The 14,155-nt window shown below is 34.9% G+C and overlaps 1 protein-coding gene across 1 annotated transcript; it reads right to left on the bottom strand.

Annotated features, from left to right (window-relative positions):
• Positions 1–11,718: 11,718 nt before the first annotated feature.
• On the bottom strand, positions 11,719–13,918 carry LOC111997648 (RING-H2 finger protein ATL43). Its single transcript, XM_024029762.2, has one exon. The coding sequence runs from the start codon at positions 13,758–13,760 to the stop codon at positions 12,543–12,545; it is 1,218 nt and encodes a 405-aa protein (XP_023885530.2). The 5' UTR covers positions 13,761–13,918; the 3' UTR covers positions 11,719–12,542.
• Between the last annotated feature and the right edge of the window lie 237 nt (positions 13,919–14,155).

Below are 14,155 nucleotides of genomic sequence, written 5' to 3'. Positions count from 1 at the left end.
AAGGAATACCGTTTAGTTTTCAGTTTTCACAATTCAAGAAACAATATTGATCATATTTCATATTTGCAATAGTTAAACCCTTCACTAGAACACAACGATTTGAAATTAACGGAAGAAAGTGGGAAGATTTTAGCTGGGTACACTCCTCCGCTTAACAATGTCGTGTTAATGTTTGTAAATGCCTTCTTGGCTTTTAAAATAATCTAAGAGAAATTCTTAGAAATATTTTTTGTAGGAAACTCTTAGAAGACTAATGCTTTAACTAAAATTAAAAAAAGTTCAAAGCTGACATGATTATGGTTGTTGGATTGTCATTGCCTATTCTAACATAAACTTGGGAATATACTCCCAAGAACCGAAAAAAAAAATAAAACTATAATAAATGAATAAATTAGTTGGTTTTTTACTGTTCAATAGCCAAAATTGACTTTTGGGATTTTAGATGTGACAAATGGGTCACGTTTGAGTTAGGGCTAGGTCAATCGGGTTTGGGTCAAATGGGTCATTTTCAACGTGTTAGAAATTATATAGTTGGGTCAGTTAAGTTACGAATCTAACTATATTTTATATTTTCCACATAATTAATTTAAAAAATATATATATATATATATTTGCCACTTAATAAATTAAGCAACAAATTACTTGGCGTGTCTATAAAAAAATTTAAGAATAATTTATCCTACAATAGGTAGATATACAATCTTCAAAAGTGTCATTTAAATACGATGATTGGTCGCACAAGAAGCGGATACATAACCATTAAAGATTACGCAAAGTATAATTCAAAATCACAATATCCTAGACTAAGTACAATTTTTTTTTTTTTTTTGAGAATCAAGTACAAATATTAAGTGATCACAACAAATTGTACAAAATACTTAGCCCATTAAGAAATTTTATACGTACATTTGTATTTAAACAATAATTAATGGCATTATTATTATTTAAGAAACAAAAGGCACAAATTCATGTGGTTGTGTTTAGATGAAACCTAAATATAGCGATGAAGCTTTGGAAACAGGTGAACACTTTTCTTTAGTTGCCCTATGACAGGATCATCTGGTTTGGATGAAGTTGGAGCTTTAGATCAGACTATATAGGTAGTCATATCCAACAATGAAGATATAAACTATAGTGAAGCTGTACCTTTTTTTTAAGAGAGAGTTTCAACCTATGCGTTCGTTCCTATAATAACTCTTTATCATCAAAGAAGACACTAATCAATTTTTCGTGTAGGCAAAGATTGAACTTCAGATTCTTATTTAACCATTAGAACTTTACCAGTTGAGCTAACTAAACACACTATACCTATTTTATATTGGTTATGTTTCAGGAAAGTTGGTAGCATTAATGACTGATGTGAATTAGCTCTTCAACATCATATTAAGTCCTTGACTTTAATTTTCATGTATACATTTAACATATATTAGAGCATCTCCAATAGGCTCTCTAAAGCCTAATTTGGAGAGCAAACACAAAAAAAAAACACCTCCAACAGCCTCTCTAACTCCAATTTTTCTTTTTTAGATTTGCTACAGTAGCTCTCCAGGCTTGGAGAGCACTGTAGCAATCACTGTAGCATATCTAAAGAATATTTTACCATAAAATAATACCAGTTGAATTAAAAAAAAAAAAAAGACTTTTTTCTCTTTCCTTCATTTCTGTTTCTTCTGCACTCCCTCTCTCTCTTGCTTCTCTTAGAAAAACTCTCTCTTTGCTTCTCATCAGAAAAAAAATGGTGAAGCACAAAATTGATGGAGCTCTCAATCAAAATACAAACTCAAATCACAATTTTAAAACTAATCAAATTAGAACCAAAAAAAAAAAAAAAGAGCAAAGCTGACCCATTTGAGCCTTGTGGAGGAGGACATGCAGTGGTGCTTCTTGAATGCTCTGGAGTAGACGTAGTGCTAGAGAAAGAAAAAGAAAAAAGAAAAGTGAAGATAAGAGGATAGAGCTCCAGATGAAGTGCTATAAATAAAAAGAAAAAGTGGAGGAGAAAAAAAGAGGAAAAAAAAATGTGTGGATGAAAAAAAAAAAAAAGAATAAGAAATTAAAATTGAGAAATGCTACTACAATATTTTCACAATAATTCTTAAATGGTGGGTTGTTACTAACTAATACGATTGAAAAAATATATATCTAAGTGATGTGTTCAAATTAAAATCAGTAATAACTTACCACATATAATTTATTGTGAAAATATTGTAAAATGTTAAGAATGTAGCACTTCTCATTAAAATTAGATGAATGAAAGAAGATTGAAAAAGAAATATTAAATTAAGAAAGAATAAAGATATAATATTTAAATGGGATAGAGAAAAAGATAGAGAATCTGTTAGAAAGTGTATTTGAAAAAGTAGTTATGCAAAAGGTAAAATGAACTATTTACTCTCCAAACAATACAAAAATTTGAAGATCCTGCTAGAGATGCTCTTAACTTATACTCATTGTTTCAATTTTAAGACTTACCTATTAACTCAGCATCTCTATGCCAATGAGTTTGTTTCAGAATTAGATTTTTTTCCCCCTGCAATATTAAGCTTAATTAGGTATTGCATTTGAGTTCACTCAAGCGCTTGTGTATTGGGTGGTCCTAGAATTGACTACTTGGGATTGAATAATTGTTGTTGGCTTAACCAGTTATGTGGGGGTAAAAGCTCAAAATTGTGTATTGGGCCTAAGGCCCTATTTGAAGACTAAGGTATGTCCGAAGAGGAGAAAATGATTAAAAAGGATCCCAAGTGAGAGAGATATACCTGAAAATGATCAAGGGATATAGTCCGAAAAGAGCATCAGTAGTCCGAAGAGTGTGTTCTCCTCAGATATAAAAAATCTCAGTAAAGCAAATACTTGGAAGTTTTGAGTGACCTTCCTAACGACTCCAATGATAAGGATAAACTTCAAGCATGTATAGAGATGATAAAAACAGAGAAACATCTAAAGGAAAAGCTGCTGCCACCGCATTAAATGTACTGTAGCAACTTTTCTTGCCGCATTAATGTGGAGAAGACCTCTGAACAGTACAAACTCAACTACCGCCACTCATGGAGAACCGACGAAGATACCTGATGGGACGAGTACTCAAGTGAACGTTTAAATCAAGACAAGTGGACGATTAAGATAGTTTAAAAGAACACTATATAAATGTAAGGGACCTCTTACAGAAGGGGGGGGAGAAAAATGTCTATGATAATTCTAAGAGTGATATATACAAAAGTTTGTCTCTTCGGACATGAATTCATTTAAACTTCAAGTTTGTTCTTACACTGATTCATTAGTAAAACCTCTATTGAACGTTGTTTAATTCGCAACCAACCCAGCTCTTTCACCCACTCTCTACAAATTCATTGTATTGGGCTTATTGGGCTCACACTCCAAATCTTTTGGACTTTGGTTACAAATCTGGACCCTACAAGTTGGATATAGTATTGGGGAGTCTGAAAAAATTGGTGATAACAACTAATTTAGTGGGAAAAATTTATGACCCTGATAAAATCCACAATAGGCAGTATGGGGCTAATTTAAACAACTGAAGAATGCTCAGTAAACCAATTCCTCCATCCAGAAATTAGCTAATTAAACAATACTCTTGGAAATTTTATTTATATCCATATTTATTTACTATCACATTCATAAATAAATAAATAAATAAATAAATAAAAAAGATACGTATCTATATTATCATTGTTCGATTTAACATATATGTGAAGGGGGTTGGTGGATGATTCATGGTTTTGATAATTGGAGTGATTTTAGAGCTTTTGTTTATAAGTGACTAATATTAATATTCTCTCTCACTTTTGTGTTTCATTCTATATTATCATGTATTTATTTGACTTTTTTTTATAAATTAACCAAAATTTAAAATGAAAAATAGATAAATAAATAAAATCAATCACATGGCATACTATGATTAGAATATAAAATGGAATATAAAAGGTGGGATAAAAGATTTGTATTGATAAGCAGTATAAGCCAACCCCATTATGAGAAATGCTACTTTGGGTAGGAATCCTAAGAAATGGGCTTTTTTTTTTATAAATTAACCAAAATTTAAAATGAAAAATAAATAAATAAATAAAATCAATCACATGGCATACTATGATTAGAATATAAAATGAAATATAAAAGGTGGGATAAAAGATTTGTATTGATAAGCAGTATAAGCCAACCCCATTATGAGATATGCTACTTTGGGTAAGAATCCTAAGAAATGGGCTTTTGGGCTTAGCATCAAGTTGCATTCCTATTGGATGTCACTGGGGCTCTTCATCATTGGAACTAGGGATTATGACCATTGGTCGATAAAAAAATAAAAAATAAATAAATAAATAAATGAGGTGTCTATAACTAATTAAAGCCCTCTTAAAGTCTTTATTCCAAGTTATCATTAAACCATATCTAAGGTCCTAAACTTGTACATTAGCAATATTAGTACAACCTAATTTGAGCAAGAAGCCTCTAACCCATTTACTATATCTTGCTCCCTAAACCCTAATTATGCCACCATGCTGGCCCAAATTTGACCAAGAATTTACATAGAACAACCATTAGTGTTTAATTTTACAGTGTTGGTAGAGGGAGACAGCAAGCAACAGGTAAAAGTACAACCAAATTTGATGTGCGAAATGGTTATGGAGGTAAGATCGTAAAATTTCACGAAGTAGGACAAAAAAAAGTTAAATGATCTCTAATTCTCCGAAAGTAGAACCATTATATGCCACTGCAAGTTAGTGTACCTCTTGGATTGAGATCAAATGCAATTGTAATATGCAATTGCATCATGCAATTAACCCCATTCATTCACAAAGAATTTTACATTTTTAACTTTTTAACTTTAACATTTTACTTCATTTTAATATTTTTTTTATTTAACAGTTGAGATTGAAAGTTAATTTTTTCAACTCTCAATCTCAACCCTTCATTGCAATTGCATAGGTAATGCACTTTGATCTCAATTCATACAATTTGTAGGAAAGTTAGACTAATAGTTTTGACTTTTAAGAGTACTTATTAATAGTTTTCCAATAGTTTTGTTTCCCTTAATTAAAGCCATGATTCTATGAATAAGCTTCTTCTTCTTTTTTTCCCTTTTTTTGGCAACAATTTCAGCTTTCCCTATAAAGAGAGTTTGGATTCCATCCCAAGGAGATCATCAGTTCGACACATGCTTTCTAGAGCAAAAGTACGACAAAATTTGATGTGCGAAATGGTTATGGAGGTAAGATGGTAAAATTTCAAGGAGTAGGACAAAAAAAGTTAAACGATCTCTAATTCTCCAAAAGTAGAATCATTAAATGCCATTGCAAGTTAGTGTACTTCTTGGATTGAGATCAAAGGCAATTGCATCATGCAATTAATCCCATTCATTCACAAAGAATTTTACATTTTTAACTTTTTAACTTTAACTTTTTACCTTATTTTAATATTTTCTTTATTTAATAGTTGAGATTGAAAGTTGATTTTTTCAACTCTCAATCTCAACCCTTCATTGCAATTGCATAGGTAATGCACTTTGATCTCAATTCGTACCTCTTGTAGGAAAGTTAGACTAACAGTTTTGACTTTTGAGAGTACTTATTAATAGTTTTCCAATAGTTTTTTTCCCCTTAATTAAAGTCATGATTCTATGAAGAAGCTTTTTTTCTTTTTTTCTTTTTTTTTGGCAACAGTTTTAGCTTTCCCTATAAGGAGAGTTCGGATTCCATCCCAAGGACATCATCAGTTCTACACATGCTTTCTTTCACTTAGGTTCTCTCCTCAAATCCCTTAACCAAACCTTCCTTACTCTAATACCAAAAGTTCATTTTCCTGATGATGTTTCTCATTTTAGACCTATCAACCTGTGTAATGTCATTTACAAAATCATTTCTAAAAGTCTAGTCAATAGGCTGAAACCCCTCATGGACATGCTCATAACACCTTATCGGAATGCTTTCATTCAAGATAAAAACATCACAGATAACATACTTTTAGTTCATGAAATTTTTGATACCCTAAGGAAGAAGGAAGGAAGGAAAAAAGGTTATGGTGACTTAAAAATTGATATGAGTAAGGCCTATGATAGGGTCAATTGGAATTTTCTCAAAGCTGTCTTACTCTCCATGAATTTTGGCACTACTTGGGTTAACTGGATTGTGGATGGTGTGTCTACTGTCCAATACTCCTTACTTGTTAATGGAAGCCCTTCAAAACCTTTTCATCCTTCTAAAGGTCTTAGACAAGGTGACCCTATCTTCCCTTACCTATTCCTTTTTTATGCCAATATACTCTCCTTAGCCCTAACCAAAGAAGAGAACCAAAATAATCTTAAAGGTGTCAAGATAGGAAAGAATGGTTTCTCTGTCACTCACATCCTGTTTTCTAATGATTCATTCCTTTTCTTCCAAAATAACAATAGATCCTTTACTGCTCTTAAAAAAACAATCCTATGGTATTGTTTCTTATCTAAACAATCCATAAACTTTTAATAAGTCTAAGTTGTTTTGCTCTCCCAATATTGATTCTGGTATACAAGATTCCCTTGCCTAATCTATTCAAGTTATTCTTGTCCAGGATACTAGCAAGTACTTAGGGATCAATTTTAAGCTTAGGGGGAAAAGAATTTTTGACTTCCAGGACATTATAGATAAGGTTCAAGCAAAATTTCAGGGCTGCAAGGCAAATCTGCTATCCTAAGCTAGCAGATGTACCTTGATCTCCTCTGTTCTTCAATCCAAGCCTCTATATTCCTTTGCTTGTTTTAGAATTCCTGAGGCTATTTGTAACAAACTGGATGCTATTACATGATTCTTTTGGTGGGGTCATGAGCCTGGTATTAGAAAACTACACCTTGTGAATTGGGACACACTCTGCCAACCAAAAAATAGGGGAGGATTAGGCCGTAGGAAATTCAATCTTGTTAACAAAGCCTTAATTTCTAAACAGTATTGGAGAATCCAAAGATACCCTAATTCCCTAATGGCCAAGACTTTCAAAGCTAAATATTTCCCTAACTCCAATCTACAGAGGTATATTCCTAAACCTCACCACTTTTGGACTTGGAGGAACATTACTACCCCCTCTCACCCTGCCTTACACCAAGGTCATTGGTATATTGGAAAAGGTCTTCATATACCCCTTACCCATCCTGATTGGTTCCACTGCCCTGAACAAACCTTAATTGAAAATAATCTTCTTAATGGCACTGTGGCTGACCTAATATACTCTATCTCCAAATCTTGGAAATATGAGTTGGTCAAAAAGCTTTACCCTTATCCCCTATGTATGGAAATCCTCCACCTCCCATTGCTTAAGACTGATAATATCAAAGATGAATTGTTATGGAGACACTCCTCTTTTAGGGAATATAAGGTTAAGAAGGCTTACCATTTACTTCAACACCTTGACCAAACCTCTGTAATATCATATGAGAGGCCTTTTGGTATCCCTCATTATGTCTAGAAGCTTATTTGGAAAGTAAAATTGCCTATGAAAATCCTTAGTTTCATCTGGAAGCTTCTGCATTACAGCATTCCTGTATTTGCAATCCTGAATAGAATGAGAATTATAACCCCTACCAGATGCCTCTTATGTGATGACAATGATGAAACCATTAACCATCTATTCCTAACATGCCCTTTTGCCAAAGCAGTTTGGCTTGGTTCCACCTTGGGTATTAGAACCTCTGACTTGACAAATGTCTCTTCTAGGGTTTGGATTACTAGTCTATTTACTGCTTCCTATCCACCGGAGCAAAACAGGATGATTTTCCATCAAGCATGCTTCACTATCCTGTGGTCCCTGTGGAACCATAAAAATATGGTCCTACATCAAGGAAAAACACCTAACCCTATGAAGTGGTTCTAACTTCCCAATCTCTTTTGTGTAGGTACCAAGATTCTTTCCAGAACAGCCAATCTCAAGCAAGTAAGCCAATTCAGCAAACTTATCATAAACTTCCTATGGATGACTAAATTTCTCAGTTCGAAATGAGTCAAACAAGTAAAATAGTTGCACAAATGTGAATTTGTATTGATGAATGTGTGGTACAATTCTTTGTGATTACAAAAGTGTGATCCTCTGATTCGATCTCCTTGAAAGATTTGTTGATTGGAGTTGTGGTAATGTGATTTTGATTTAAACACGAAATATACTTCAATTTGATTAAGGAATGGATCGAAGATTTTTGAAATGGAATTACAATGAATCTCTGGTTATGAGCTTGTTAGAAATTCTTTGTTCTTCACGTTCTTTGTGTTTTCTTCATGTTCTTTGTGTGTTCTTCATCTTCGAAGGTTTATGGTGGAAGTTCTTCGGGGCTTTAGAGGCTTGAATCCGTAAAACTTCATTGATTTATGATTTGTTGAGATTTCTGGAGGCTTTTGAGCTTGATTCCAATGAACTTTGAGATCTAGGAATGTGATTTGAATGATTTCTCTTTGAATGTTCTTTGTATTCGAAGGTCTGTGGCGGAAGTTCTTCGAGGCTTTGGAGGCTTAAATCCGTTGAGCTTCGTAGATTTGTGGTTTTTTGGAGTTTCTGGAGGCTTTTAAGCTTGATTCCAGTGACCTTTATGATTTGTTCTTCACGTTCTTTGTGTTTTCTTCATGTTCTTTGTGTGTTCTTCATCTTCGAAGGTTTATGGTGGAAGTTCTTCGGGGCTTTAGAGGCTTGAATCCGTAAAACTTCATTGATTTATGATTTGTTGAGATTTCTGGAGGCTTTTGAGCTTGATTCCAATGAACTTTGAGATCTAGGAATGTGATTTGAATGATTTCTCTTTGAATGTTCTTTGTATTCGAAGGTCTGTGGCGGAAGTTCTTCGAGGCTTTGGAGGCTTAAATCCGTTGAGCTTCGTAGATTTGTGGTTTTTTGGAGTTTCTGGAGGCTTTTAAGCTTGATTCCAGTGACCTTTAAGATCTAGGAAGATGATTTGGATGATTTCTCTTCGAATGTTATTCGTATTCAAAGTTGAAGTTCTTGAAGTTCCTGGAAGCTTCAGGGCTTGGTTCCAGCAGAGCTTCTAGACTTCTAAACTTAAGATCTCTTCCTGGTGTCTTGGTGTCTTTCCTAAGATGTCTTGGTGTCCTCCTAAATGTCTTAGGAAGGCTTCTATTTATAGGAGTTTTGGGGGTGGATGAGCAATACGTGGCAGAGTTTGATTGGTGACACATGTCACAGTCTGATTAGTCTGCTTATGTCATCGCTTACACATGCGAGACTGCTTATGTCATCGCTTACATGCACTGATGTGTGATTGGTTTTTTGCATGACACTTGGCGAATTTCTGTTGGTTTCTGAGTAGTGATAGCAAAACCTAGCAGCAATATATGGCGCCTTGTAATTGGTTGTATCTTGTGGACTTGGTAGTTGACGTGTCAGCTTGTGATAGATCGGGAATTTTTCCTCTCTACACTTCCAAATCAAAGGTGGCAAATCATAATCAAGGTAGCAGCTCATAAAAATAGAAGATCAAGAAGGAGTGGATATGCGTATGAAGCAAAGAGCATGGAGGGTGGAATTCTATTTACAAGCGAAGTCAGCAAAGGAAGAAAAAAAACCTTACCTAGTGCTTTTGGATGCAGTGGGTGAAGCAACTCTCAAGGTAAAGGAGCTTGGTTTCAACAAAATCATCATCCTCAATAACAACAAAAGATTTGAACAAATCTGCAATGGAGCAAAGAAACCAACTTGGTAGGAGCTCACTCTCATCATAGACTTGAACCATCTACATCAACAAGGGCTGATCACTCCTTGTTTTTGTGTGCCTTGACTAGTTCTATCTCATGTATTAGACTTAGCCCACACTACTACTTGTTTCCTTGTCCACCTATATAGGCCAAACCCCACCTCCTTATGATACAAGTGGCTTTTTGGACTTTTCTTTGGTTGTTTTGGTTTACCTTGTTCATCCAGCTAGACTTTGTACTCTTTCCTTATGTTTAATGAATGTTTATTAGGTATCAAAAAAGAAGACAGACAAAGCACACTTGAATTAAAACAAAAGAAAACAAGAGTTTTCAAAAATAATAATAAGGGTGTGTTAAGATACCGCTTATTTTGTTGAAACTGAAAAATTATTACTGAAAATACTGTAGATAAAGGTAAAAGTTAGGTAAAATAGTACAGTGAGCCTTATGAATAGTGCTAAAAAGTGCAATGAGGTCTATGAATAATAGTAAAAATAAGCTGAATAGTGAAATAATTTTCATTTTTAATCCTAATCCAAACACACACTAATAATAAACAAAAGAAAACAAAATGTAAATTTGATTTTCGTCGGACAAGGCTAGACTCGACACAACCTAGGAGGAAAATGCTAATGATAGACGCGCACCATAGTATTTCAGGCCAATCTTTTTTCCATGAAAGGACTACTTATGCCCTTTGTTCCCCACCAAACAATATATATATATATATGTGTGTGTGTGTGTGTATCCCTCATCCTTCTAGCCCGTCATTCCTAAAGTTTGTATTTTACTCATTCCTCTTTAGTATTTAAATTTTTTTTTTTAAGAAAGTTTTAATTTATGCACTTCTGATAATAGGTCTTTATCATCAGACCAAGATACCAATCAGTTTTTTGTGTAGGCGAAAATTGAACCTTAGATTTCTTATTCAACTATTAGAGACTTTACCAGTTGAGTTAATTGAAACTCACTAATATGCATTCATGTTTGCTAGCTTTTAGTTATATATACATACATATATATATATATATATAGTTTTTTAAAAGCTCAATTTTTCACATTTTCAAAAATAAAAAGCATACTCTATCACCTTTTTCAGAAAATAACAATAACAAAAAACTAAATAAGCTGATGCTAAACGCACACTAATGTGGATCAGAGTCTTCAAACCATTAAAGTATTAACATGGTTTTCAAAGGCAATTCCACAACCATTGACAATCATTAGATCTATCAAAATCCAATAAATCTAATGGTACAATTTTTTTTTCACAAATTCTTTTAACAACCTTTAGAAATGAAATGCTATACAATGATTGAGTTATAATAAAAGCATTATTAAAAGTAAGTCTATTGAGTAATGTTATTCAAATTATAACTTACTATCTAACTTTTTTATATTTTATTTTAGAAGAACCATCTAACTAAATTGGGAACAAATAATAATTGTGATAAATTTGTCTTCATTACTCATCCAAATGTGTCTGAAAATTTCCAAGTTACTCTACATAGTGCAGATTCATAATCAAAACTTGTGTTAACAATTTCTATTTCTAAAAACTTGAAGCTGAAGACCTCATAGAGAGCTTTCACCAAACAATGGCTGTAGTTCTAGAAAGGAAAGGATATCTATGAGACCAACCCTCTCACAATCTCCCACAACGTGTGAGATCCACACACATAAAATCCATGTATTATGAGAGAGAAGAATTATGACCATCTCATAAGATACTTCAATGCAAAAATTAAGATCCAAAATCCACTAAATAGTCTTGTGCAATAAGTCAATAGGTTCAAAATTATTAGTCAGCATATTATGGTAACTGCAAAGGAATTTTTCTTTGGAATTATCTGGTGTATGTGAGGGGAGGAGAAAGGATTATAATATACACACTTGAAGATTAAAAAGGTGCTTAAAGATCTGTTGTCTGTTGATACCACATTGGACCAAAAAAAACAAAAACAAAAAAACACACTTAAGCAATCCATGAAAGAATGATTAAAGAAATGAATCAAAAATTTAAAAGAAAGTTTGAACAAATACCGAGATCTAAAAGCCTGTACTTTTTTCTTTTTCGATGAATAAAAAGCTAGTACAAAGGTTTTTTTTTTTTTTTGAGAAAGCTATTACAAAGTTGAAGATATCAAACTCCATTTACTCCTGTCGTCATCTCTAGCTGTTTTCCTTATTCCTCGGCACTTTGTACAATCAAGTAGAAGAGTACACAAAATTTTGTACAATTTACGAACCCACCACATGCCCATCAGAAATAATGCGTGGCAGAGATGCATACGTACCCACCATTGTCATACCCACCAGTAACAGGAATTTTTTTTAACCAAAAAAGAAAAAGAAAGCACTAAAATTAAAGAGCGACAAACAAAATTGTCAAGAAATAATTGATTTCCGTATCACCTTGGTGTAAATGCAGTGTCTCATCCACGCCTTCTTCTCTTTTTTTCTTCTGTTCGACTGGAACTTTGGTCCACCAAAATCCTCCTCACATGCACGTTAACATAGCAGCTTGGGCCAGCCTTGCACGAAAATCATTTTTCAATAGGTACACCAGAAAGAGAAAGTGGGTCCTGTCGAGGCAGCAACGACACATTTATACAGTAACTTCGGCTATAATTTTAATTTGGTCGACCAAATCAGAATTATTCCAAAAGCTATGTTACTAAACTTTCCCAATCTAGTTTAGAAGAATCTCTTCCAACTCGTTATTTTTGTGCATCGAGTTAGAAAGAGTTTTCTACAAATTCTAAATTTTACTATACAATCTTGAACTGCAAGTAGGTATGTCTCGACCGTACAGCTGGCAGAAATCCAAGCCAAGCCAACCCCATTAATCAGTGATCAATAATAATATTAGTGGGTGCTATTGGCTCTATTGGCTTTGATTGGGAACCTGCTAAAGCCAGTGATTTCCGACACACTTCGACTATTCATTACTGTGTTGTTGTTGTTGTTGATGACGGTGTTTGTGTTTGTGTTGTTTCTGCCACCACTACTAGCACCACCCCATCTCCGCAACCCGTTACCATTGCTGCCATCAATACCATTACTGTGCTGTTGCTGTCTCGATCTCGATGTCGACAAAAATCTACGGCTGTCACTCATTATCATTTCTGACCCCAAATACAAAAGATCTGACGGCTGTGCATCGCTCCATCTTTCGTGGGCCCTACTCGAGTTTGAAGAAACAATAATCCTGTGCTCCACCCTACTATTCCCTCTGTCTAAGCTCGTCGACAATAGCCCATCTTTTCTTGGGTAATCATAGGATCCAATGGCTCTTAAACTCTGGCTCTTTCTTCTCACCCCAGCACTATCGAGCGATCTCCTGAGCGACGGATCGTGAGATTTCGAACGCAAAATTCCCTTTTCGCCACCTGATGAGTGTCGACCTGAGAATTGTTTGTTCCCAATTGGGTTCACGTTCACGTCCAAAACGACCTCGTGGGTGCTGTTTTGGCGAGATTCTGGAGGTGGGTTTCGGTCGACGAGGAGAATATCTTCTGGGTCGACACGGTATCGACAGAGTGGGCACGTCGAATGAGCATCGAGCCATGTGTCGACGCATTCGACATGGAACGCGTGCTTGCATTTCGGGAGGAGCCGAAGGACTTCGTTGGAGTCGAATCGATTGAGACAAACTGCGCAGTCGAGGCCTTCCTTTTGGCCTCGGAGAGATCCGAATCGAAACGCGGGCAATGACTCGACGACACCTCGATCGATTCCCGAATTCTTCCTCGCTGTTGCGGGTGTGGCTGTGACAACTACAACGCCTTCGCCACTGCAGTGTTTTGCGTAGAGGAGGATGAGAAACACGACGGAGAATATGCCTCCTAACGCCACTATTATCACCACCATGCTAGGCCTAAAGGGTATAGATCTTGCTTGGTTTTCACTCGACATTGGTGGAGGTGAATTAGATGATGAATTGGTTGTAATGTCTCTCACGAAAACACCACCACCTTTAACATTGTTGTTATCGTCGTCCGCCATGGAAGGTGGAGCGGATAGGAGGATAAGGAAAAGAGCAACGAGTGTCAAAGGCTTGAAAGCGAAGAAGAAACACTCCATGTTTGTCGCTGGGTTCAAGAGTCACTACTCGAGCAAATATTTTGATTTTTTGAATGCTAAAAATAGCAAATAGTTTTCTTGGGTGGAGGGGCTTCGTGTTTGAGAGAGACCGAAAAAATGGGGTTTCTTTTGCCTTCTACAAGGTCCTAACTTTTCTATCAATAAAGAAGATTCTGTGGGTGGGAATGGATTTTGGAGAAAAGATAAAAAGAAGACCAAGACAAAGGCATCTACTACTACCACTACTACGAGAATTGTGAGAGTTTTATTTTATTGTAATTATTGAGAGAAGGATTTTTGGAACAAGAGAAGAACAAATAATATAAAGATATAAAGAATGATATTTTGGACAACCTTGCAATGCAGACAATACAAACGAACGAAAACATCATCAG

Source organism: Quercus suber, unplaced genomic scaffold, assembly GCF_002906115.3.
Source record: "Quercus suber isolate HL8 unplaced genomic scaffold, Cork oak 2.0 scaffold_878, whole genome shotgun sequence".
NCBI lineage: Eukaryota > Viridiplantae > Streptophyta > Magnoliopsida > Fagales > Fagaceae > Quercus > Quercus suber.
Note: the sequence above shows the minus strand (reverse complement) of the source record. Positions and strands in the feature narration are given on the sequence as shown.

Coding starts and splice junctions, on each gene's coding strand:
- LOC111997648 (XM_024029762.2), bottom strand. CDS start 13,760: ATGGAGTGTTTCTTCTTCGCTTTCAAGCCTTTGACACTCGTTGCTCTT.